The 9334-nt window shown below is 58.8% G+C and overlaps 1 protein-coding gene across 1 annotated transcript; it reads left to right on the forward strand.

Annotated features, from left to right (window-relative positions):
* Nucleotides 1-489: 489 nt before the first annotated feature.
* Nucleotides 490-9319, forward strand: NPTXR (neuronal pentraxin receptor). Its single transcript, XM_014530789.1, has 5 exons — nt 490-611; nt 1917-2200; nt 3410-3657; nt 5580-5759; nt 6233-9319. The coding sequence occupies exons 1-5, from the start codon at nt 490-492 to the stop codon at nt 6455-6457; spliced, it is 1059 nt and encodes a 352-aa protein (XP_014386275.1). The 3' UTR covers nt 6458-9319.
* The last annotated feature ends 15 nt before the right edge of the window (nt 9320-9334 follow it).

Raw genomic sequence — 9334 nt, forward strand, 5'->3', positions numbered from 1 at the left:
CGCGTCCTGCCCCGTCCTGCCAGGTCCCTCTCGCTCCGAGGGAGGACGATGCGTTGCTAGAGAGAGAAGGCTTTGGCTCCAGAGGTGACAGCTTTGCCTGGCCCATCGTGGAAAACTCAAAAGGACTCTTGCCTCAGTTTACCTGTCTGTGAAATGGGGACACTCGCAGTACCAACAAAAAAAAGGAGCTGTCAGGATTCGTGAGTAAATACATGTAAAGTGCCAAGGATGGGCCTGGCACACACTTCAGATGTGTGCCCCTCATGCCAAGCTTGGCACCGTGGAAGGAGGGAAACTGAGGACAGAGCAGTGCTGGGACCGAGGACAGCCAACCGCGGCACTGAGATGGGGTGCACTCTATGAGTTGCCTCAGCCCACGGTTTCCGGGAAGTCCAGCCCCTCCCAACGCAGGGTGTGGCTGGCCCTGTCCCGCCGTGGGCGGAGGACAGAGCAGTGCTGGGACCGAGGACAGCCAGCCGCGGCACTGAGATGGGGTGCCTCTATGAGTTGCCTCAGCCCATGGTTTCCCGGAAGTCCAGCCCCTTCCAACGCAGGGTGTGGCTGGCCCTGTCCCGCCGTGGGCTGTCTGTGGTCAAGGGAAGATTCTGGAGGTAGCAAGCTCCCTGTCTGCTGATGTGTTCAAGCCTCGCAGTTTGCATTCTGCTTGTCCAGTCCGCGAGGGCCTTTACTTCCTTTTTTCTATCCTGGGGGTGAACAGAGAGGGGCCAGTGGTCCCTGTTTTACAGAAGGGGAAACTGAGGCATTGTGTTCAGTCAGCACCAAAGTCAGGATTCCTAGGACCCTGGGGCGTGAGAAGGGGTCTTTCGGACAGGGGTGTCAAAGTCAGCCCACCTGCCCCGATCTCGGGGTGGCGTGGCAGAACGGAGTACCAGTCCCTCCAGCTCCTCAGCCCCAGACAGGAATTGCAATAAACACGCTCGTCAGGATTCCTGGGACCCTGGGGCATGAGAAGGGGCCTTCGGGTAGTGAAGGTTAGTATGACAGGGGTGTCAAGGTCAGCCCACCTGCCCCCAATCTCCGGGTGGCGTGGCAGAACGGAGTACCAGTCCCTCCAACTCCTCAGCCCCAGACAGGAATTGCAATAAACACGCTCTGCTCATTGGCATTTACCACTTAATCGTCCCCACAAACCTTCTGAACAGCGACAGTTGCCCCCGTGTTGCATGTGAGGAACCAGGGGTTCAGAGAGGTAGAGGCATTTGCTCAGGGTCACACAGCAGGCTGGTTCTCCAGCTGGATTTGAACCCTGGGCTGTCTGACTCCAGAGTTGGCGACCTTAACCACATACCACCCTGGATGGCTACAGCACTGGAGCCTTATCCCAGAAGCCCCTGGTCTGCCCCGTGCCAAAGCTTGGCGAGTGAACGGGTGAAGACGAAGACAGCCTGCCCTTCAAGGACCCGTCAGGGGCAGCTTCAGTCATGAAGGAGTGCGCTGTAGGTCCTTGAGGGCGGGAGCCAGCTCGCTCTCAGCTGCCAGCACACACCTGTCTGACCACAGTCGGGCTGGATTTGGATCCTGAGCTGTCAGACTCTATGATCTTTCGTTTAAAGTATATTTTTATTGATTTTAGAGAGAGGGAGAGAGAGAGACAGAAACATCAATGATGAGAGAGAATCATTGACTGGCTGCCTCTTGCACGCCCCCTACTGGGGATCGAACATGTAACCCCGGGCATGTGCCCTGACCGGGAATCGAACCGTGACCTCCTGGTTCATAGGTCAACACTCAACCACTGAGCCACACCAGCCGGGCTGATTCTATGATCTTAAGGTGCCGGCTAGACACCCAGTTTGTTGCCTGAAGCTGGCATTGCTGGCTCCATTCTGCATACGGGAAGCTGAAGCTCACCTGGGGTCACTCAGCGGGGGTGGTGGGGGTCTCTGAGCCCCGAGTCCCTTCCCCTCCTCCTTCAGAGTGACCTCACATACCCTTTCTCTGCCCCGAGAGCAGCAGGAGCTCCCAGCCCGCGTGAACTTCTCAGCTGCCCCCGCCCCTGCGCCCGTGGTGCCCACCGCCCTGCACTCCAAGATGGACAAACTGGAGGGGCAGCTGCTGGCCAAGGTGCTGGCACTGGAGAAGGAGCGTGTGGCACTCAGCCACAGCAGCCACCAGCAGCGGCAGGAGGTGGAGAAGGAGCTAGGCGCCCTGCAGGACCGCATAGCCGGACTGGAGCACGGTGGGTCCTGGGCCCCGCCATGGGCGGAGCAGGCAGGGCCTTGGTCCTGGGGGGGCGGGGGAGGGCGGGGAGTCACTGGGAAAACATTTTCATGCTCTCCAGCTGCTGAAGATACAACAGTGGGGAGGAGCTGGGAAACAGAGGGAGAGACTTGCTGGCTATCACTACCATTATTTTCTATCATTATCATTATTATGAAGTTTGTCTTTTCTGGCACCTGTTATATATCGGGAGGGAGCTAAGGACTTGACACATCAGCTGTCACGTCCTTGTGGTTTAATCTTCACAAACCACAGAGGGATGGTACTATTGTTGTCCCCATTTCACAGATGAGGAAACTGATGCTCAGAGAGGCCAAGTGACTTATCCAGGGTCACACAGCCAGTGGGTAGTGGATCTAGACTTCAAACTGAATCCGATTCCAAAGTTCATGCATTTAAGCACCTCCCCCCACCCCACTCACACACACACACAAAATATCACCTTCAGGGAATCAGAATTTTGTCATTTAACACCTGGGCCTGGCATGCCAGGGTGTCAGAGCAACATGACCTAATGGACAACATACAGGTATGAGCATCAGGAGACCTAGTTCCTGGTTCCCCGGCTGTCACTGACGTGCACTGTGACTTTGGAAGTTTGCTTCCTTTCCCCAGGCCTCGTTTTCCTCATCTGAAAAGTAGAGATTTAGGGTTCACAAGCTCTCAGGGATCTTTCATCTTTGAAACCTTGTGAGGACCACCCATAGAGGATTATGGACAAGTTGGGGATACCAGGAAAACCATGAGCATTTAGCTGGGACTGGCTTAAATGTAGGACAGGAATTCTGGAGGAAGAACCTTTCATCTTTGAAACCTTGTGAGGACCACACATAGGGGATTATGGACAAGTTGGGGATACCAGGGAAAACCATGAGCATTTAGCCTGGAACTGGCTTAAATGTAGGACAGGAATTCTGGAGGAAGAAATCTGGGAGGCTTCCCGGAGGAGGTGGGCCTCAAGTTAGTCCTTGAAAGCAGAGGTGGAGAGTGAATTGTGGAGTGAAGGGGCCAAAGCAGGGACACAACTGAAGGGAAGCATAGCAGGTGCCTAAGGACTAGTACACCTCCCCCCGCCCCCGGTCTGGAGTATGCTCTGCCCACCACACCCTCATCAGTGTCCACTGACTCCCACTGTTTCCACCTTGCCCCCCCCCCCCGGCCCCCGCAGGGTCCTCAGCCTACAGCCCTCCTGACGCCTTCAAGATCAGCATCCCCATTCGCAACAACTACATGTACGCCCGCGTGCGGAAGCCGCTGCCCGAGCTCTACGCCTTCACCGTCTGCATGTGGCTGCGGTCCAGGTCGGGCGGCACTGGCCAGGGCACCCCCTTCTCCTACTCAGTGCTGGGGCAGGCCAATGAGATTGTGCTGCTGGAGGCAGGCCCCGACCCCATGGAGCTGCTGATCAACGACAAGGTCAGTGGGGATGGGCAGACCACAGGGATGGGGACAGGGTCACCCTCAGGGGGGGCCCTCTCCGTTCTCCCGCTCAGCGTACGCAGCACACGTGCCAGGCCTGCTGCCCGCCAGGCTGGGCTCCGGGACACAGTGACAAGCCAGACCTGGGCTGGCTGAAGAGGGGCTCGAGTCCCAGAGAGGCTGCGGGCGTGGGGCTGCCATTTCCAGGGGAGGCTCAGGGAGATTCTGTGACTTCCCCAGCGACCAGCTCTAGGAGCAGGGCTGGAAGCATCTGCCTCAGGGTCCTGCTCGTTCTCCTGGACAGAGAGAGAGGTCCAGGGACCCCCCAATGGAGAGGCCACTCCCAGGACCCAGCAGAAGCCTGCTGTGGGTGCCCTGGAAGAGGAGGAAGGAGATGGGCCCAGAGGCGGGAAGTTTTTCTGAGACCCAGTAGGTCCTGAGAAGACCTGGGAAGGTGGACTACATCTAGATCAGTGGTTCTCAACCTTCCTAATGCCACGACCCTTTAATACCGTTCCTCATGTTGTGGTGACCCCCAACCATAAAATTATTTTCATTGCTACTTCATAACTGTAATGTTGCTACTGTTGTGCATCGTCATGTAAATATCTGATAGGCAGGATGTATTTTCATTGTTACAAATTGAACATAATTAAAGCATAGTGATGAATCACAAGAACAATATGTAATTATATATGTGTTTTCCGATGGTCTTAGGCGACCCCTGTGAAAGGGTCGTTCGACCCCCAAAGGGGTCGCGACCCACAGGTTGAGAACCGCTGATCTAGATCCTGCTAACCGTGTTCCTTCATCACCCCTGGCTGCCATCCTTGGCTCTGCCCAAGGTCAGCACTCAGGTCTTAGGACTTCAGCACCCTGGACAGGGCACAGGGCAGTCCCATTCCGGGAACCTCCCCAGTCCTTGACTCCTTCCTCCAAGCCTCTGCTCCTCGGTGCTCCCCGCTCGCTTTCCCTCGTGTGGATGGGTCAGAGTCCATAGTCCTCCAGGTGTGTTTAGACGCCATGTCTTTGTTCCCACACCCCCTCCTCCTCTGGGCCTTTATCGGCTCTGCACCTCCCAAATGGCCCTGCGTTAGCTCGTCTTGTAATTCTGTTCCCGACGCCCTTCCCGCGGTGCAGACTCCGCTCATTTACAGCTGGGACCAGAGTCTTATCCCCAGAACGAGGCCTCGGCAACGTGGCACTGAATTGTGATCTCAGAACCGAGGAGATGAAAGAGCCCTCTGGGAGCTCCACATCCACAGGCAGCGAATGCCTTTCGCCTCACAGGCCAAGGCTAATCGATCAGCAGTGGCTCCGAGAGCACTGCAGCGGGAAGATTCTGGGGCAGAGTCTAGGCTCGTGACTGATTAGCCATGTCTGCCCTGGGTGGAGGAGGCGGAGTGGCTGCATGTTGGCCATTCCTTGCCTGACCTCCTCACTTCACAGATGAGAAAACCAAGACCAAAAGGAAAGGGCAGACCCCACAGGGTCCCACGGGGGGGTCGGCAGAGCCAGGGCCGATGCCAGCGCCCCGCCCGAGTCCACGGCGTGTTCCGCCACTGCCTGCACTTTCTGCGCCCAGCTGTGCGCCGGGCACTGTGTGAGGTGTTCAGGGGAAGGGAGGATGGGAGATGCGGCTCCCACCCCACATGACCTTACAGGCCTGTGGGTGAATAAACTACCCGGAAACAAATGAAAACCAACATTGACTGGTCCCTTGTGGTCTGGGTGAAGCTGTCTGGTTAGGTCGTGGGGAAAGAGGAAAGAGTGTGGGGAAGACGCTGGCTGGGAGGGGGGAAGGGTCAAGCCTTGGGTCAGTCCCTGGAAGGAAGGGCATGGTGCTCCTGGTCCCCCCCAACTGCTCCAGCCTTGGGCCTTGTGACCTCTGACCTGGAGCTGGGGGGGTCTGTGTCCAGGTGGCCCAGCTGCCCCTGAGCCTGAAGGACAACGGCTGGCACCACATCTGCATCGCCTGGACCACGAGAGATGGCCTGTGGTCTGCCTACCAGGACGGGGAGCTGCGGGGCTCCGGGGAGAACCTGGCTGCCTGGCACCCCATCAAGCCTCATGGGATCCTTATTCTGGGCCAAGAACAGGTAAGGCTCAGGGTGATACCCAAGCTTGAGGCCCAAGTAGAAATCCCATCCACCCAGGGCCCTGAGGAGCGGGGGGCCAGGCAGAGGGACCCTGAAAGCACAGCAGTGATCACTAGGTCTGACCCAGCCATTGGAGACCTGCCCAAGGGGCTAGAGCTTTAGGGGCAGGGCTAGCAGCTTAGGGGCGGGGCTAGAACCTTAGGGGCAGGGCTAGCAGCTTAGGGGCGGGGCTAGAACCTTAGGGGCATGGCTAGCAGCTTAGGGGCAGGGCTAGAACCTTAGGGGCAGGGCTAGCAGCTTAGGGGTGGGGCTAAAGCCTCAGGGGCAGGGCTAGCAGCTTAGGGGCGGGGCTAGAACCTTCGGGGGTGGGCTAGAACAAGGGGGAGGGGCTTCCGCTGGGACAGGGCCTGCCTATCTCTTTTCTGCACCCTCACTCCATGTCCCTCTCCTTTTTCTCTGCTCTCTTGGCCCAGGATACTCTGGGAGGTCGATTTGATGCCACCCAGGCCTTCGTGGGTGACATTGCCCAGTTTAACCTGTGGGACCACGCCCTGACATCTGCCCAGGTTCTGGGCATCGCCAACTGTACTGGGCCGCTGCTGGGCAACGTCCTGCCCTGGGAAGACAAGCTGGTGGAGGCCTTTGGGGGTGCAACGAAGACCGCCTTTGATGTCTGCAAGGGGAGGGCTAGGGCATGAGGGGCCACCTCGTCCAGGGCCCCTCCCTCGCCTGCCAATTTGGGGACCTTACAGGAGGGGGGCACATTCCCCCCCAGCCTACCCACACACTGGCCTCCCCTCCTGCTCACTCCTGACCATGCCTTTCATTTCCCCCACCTACACCCCCACCTCCAGCAAGCCTGCCCTGCGATGCTGTCCCCCGATCCCACCTGGGGTGAGTCCAGGGCCTGCAGGGGTGGGTAGCAGTGCCCACCCCCTGACATTATACCACAGCCCTCTCTTACCCCCACCACCCCCTCTTCCATTGACCACATCTGAATTCACTGATGTCAACAGCATCCCATGGAGCTGTTGCCGGGGAGGGCCCACTGTCCACCGATGGCCCCCATGCAACAGGCCTGACCCTTCCCCTTCAGGGCTGCAGAGCAGCCCCTGCTGAGAAGGGGAGGGCAGAGACCTAGGAGATTCAGACTGACCCTCCTCCCCTCTCCACCAGCTGCAGTCAAGGGCAGCGGGATCTTGATGGGCCCTCTACCCCACACCCACACCCCGCCTGTACCCACCCCCTCTCCTCCTCCTCCTTCCTCATTGCTTTGTGTGCAGTGGATTGAATGTTGGTTCCATGCCGTCCAAGCCCCACCTCCAGGACATTCCCTTCCCAGCTCTGGCCTGGAGGGTGAGGGGCCAAGACCCCAGGGGGGCACAGGGCCAGAGTCACCCCTGTGCCCACCCACAGCTGTGTCCACTCTGTGGCTAGGACGGGGCCTGGGCCACTTCGGCCTGAGCTAGGAGTGGCACGAGGCAGAGGCCCGGTGCCCCCGGGGACCAGGCCCTGGCAGAGCCCCAGTACCACCGTCTCTGAGGAGGGAAGGGGCACCTTCTCACTGACCAGGATGCATCAGGTGTCTCGTCAGGTGTCGTGCATCAGGAAGGAGCGCCCATGAGAAGGAGCCGCCCTGGTTCCCTGCCAGCTCTGCTGTGTGGCCTTCTCTCAGTCCCTGCCCCCTCTGGGCTAGCCTTCCTCATTTGTGAGCATTTGAGATGGTCTGTGATTTCTGGTGAATAAGGTGGGGCAAGCCTGAGAACTTTCCTGGTGACCAAGGGCATGGCAGGGGCAGGTCCTGGGACGGGCAGCACGTGGGGCCTGGCTAGGCACGGGTCAGGGCCAGCAGCTGGCTCAGAGCATCAGAGGCAAGGGCAAGGGGCCAGGCAGCCCCACCTCATGTGCATACTGTAAACACCAGCTCTTCTGCCCGCCCCCCCCCCCCAGCCTGGCACTCTGGCCTGTCTGAGTGCGTCTCAATGGGCTGGTGGCTTCCTGGTCCCCACCCTTGAGTCCTCACCAGCTCCCCCATGGGCGTGAAAGAATGTCAGAGCTGACAGGGGAGAGCTCAGAGAGGGCAAGTGAGTTGTACAGGATCACCCAGCACAGTGGGGCAGAGCCCAGACTAGAGCCCAGGCTCTGACTCCCTCCTCAGTGCTCTTCCCCCACCCCATCCTGCCTGCCGTGAGGGGCTCTGAGTCCAGCCTACACCTCGAGGGGCCACACCTGAGAGGCCGGAATGCTTCCCAACATGACCACCCGAGCATCTTCCTCCATGAAACTCGTCTGGGCAGCCCCTACCTCCTGGGAGGCCTGACCCTGGCATCGTGGCAGGAACGGGGAGCTGAGGACACAGTGGTCCCTCCCCTGCCAGTCACCTACCAGGTCTGGGCAGCTGCGAGCTACCTGACTCGAGTGGGCACTGGTGCCTTTTGCCCGTTTTGCTCCTGGTCTCACCCCCACTGCCACTTAGCTTGAGGCAGGACGTAAGAGCTGCGGGCTGTGGGGGCTCTTCTGAGACTGTGGCCTCCAGCCCCCCAGATCCTGGTCCCCATTTAAAGAGCAGGAGTAGACCTTTCGGCACCTCCGGTCAATTATGCATGACCTCGGGCCACAGACTTGGAAGAAGCCAGGAGAAGGAGCGATGATGGCGTGCTTCAGCCAGAACCTGCTGGGATCTAGGTTGCCCTGGTAACAGCCAATGACATCAGCCCAAGTACTGGGTCAAGTATCTCCTAGTGACATGCGCTGTTGCTGGGGTGATGGCAGAATTGGGAACTTGTACGTCAGGGGCATGGCCACCGGGCCGTATTGGGTTTCTATTTTTGTTTTTAAGGAAGCAGCTGTTGTGAGGTCTTGGGGGAGAGAATGGGTCTTAGGATGGAGGTGACAGGACTTGCTTGGTCGCTCGAGCCCACCCAGAGGACATCCAGGTCCTGTGCGCTTTGTCATGGTGATGAGACGCCTGATGCACCCTGGTCAGCCATCCAGGGGGAACAGGACAAACGGGGGATGGGGGGCAGGCTCTGAGTCTGGGCCATTGGTGAGTGGCCTGGATCCCACTTCCATTCCAGGAAAATGACAGCCCATGTCCCCACCCTTCATACATTGGCCGAGTGCCTGCTGTGTGGATGTCAGCTTTGATCTGCAGCTGCTCCCAGGCACAGCCAAGCAGGAAGAGGATCTAGAAGTGGGGCCCTGAGCTGCTCCTGTCTCATAGCGATGCGGGCTCTTACGTCATTTTAAGTGTCAGGCACTGTGCTGAGCACCCCCTGGGCATCACCTCATTTATCCTCACAATGCTAGGACTCTCCTCATACACGTGTGGAGACGAGCACAGAGAGGCTAGGTAACCTGCCCAGTGTCGATCAGCCAGCAAGTGATGGAGCCCAGAGTTCAAACCCAGGCAGGTTCCCTCGAGGGCCCACGCTCAGCCCCGGGGACAGTCATCCCACGCTGTGGGGTGGGATTTGGGCACCATTGCTCCCAGTGGGTTTCAGCCTGAAGGGCTGTGTCTGGCTCTCTTCTCCCCCTCACCCCGCCCCCCCCCCGCCCCCAGAGTTTCAGGTGGA

Source organism: Myotis brandtii, unplaced genomic scaffold (genome assembly GCF_000412655.1).
Source record: "Myotis brandtii unplaced genomic scaffold, ASM41265v1 scaffold78, whole genome shotgun sequence".
Lineage (NCBI taxonomy): Eukaryota > Metazoa > Chordata > Mammalia > Chiroptera > Vespertilionidae > Myotis > Myotis brandtii.

Bases quoted from the DNA above. Each gene is read 5' to 3' on its own strand.
- NPTXR (XM_014530789.1), top strand. From the start codon at position 490: ATGGGGTGCCTCTATGAGTTGCCTCAGCCCATGGTTTCCCGGAAGTCC. The intron at 3,658-5,579 runs GTCAGTGGGGAT...GTCTGTGTCCAG, and splicing joins AGCTGCTGATCAACGACAAG to GTGGCCCAGCTGCCCCTGAG. The intron at 5,760-6,232 runs GTAAGGCTCAGG...CTCTTGGCCCAG, and splicing joins TTATTCTGGGCCAAGAACAG to GATACTCTGGGAGGTCGATT.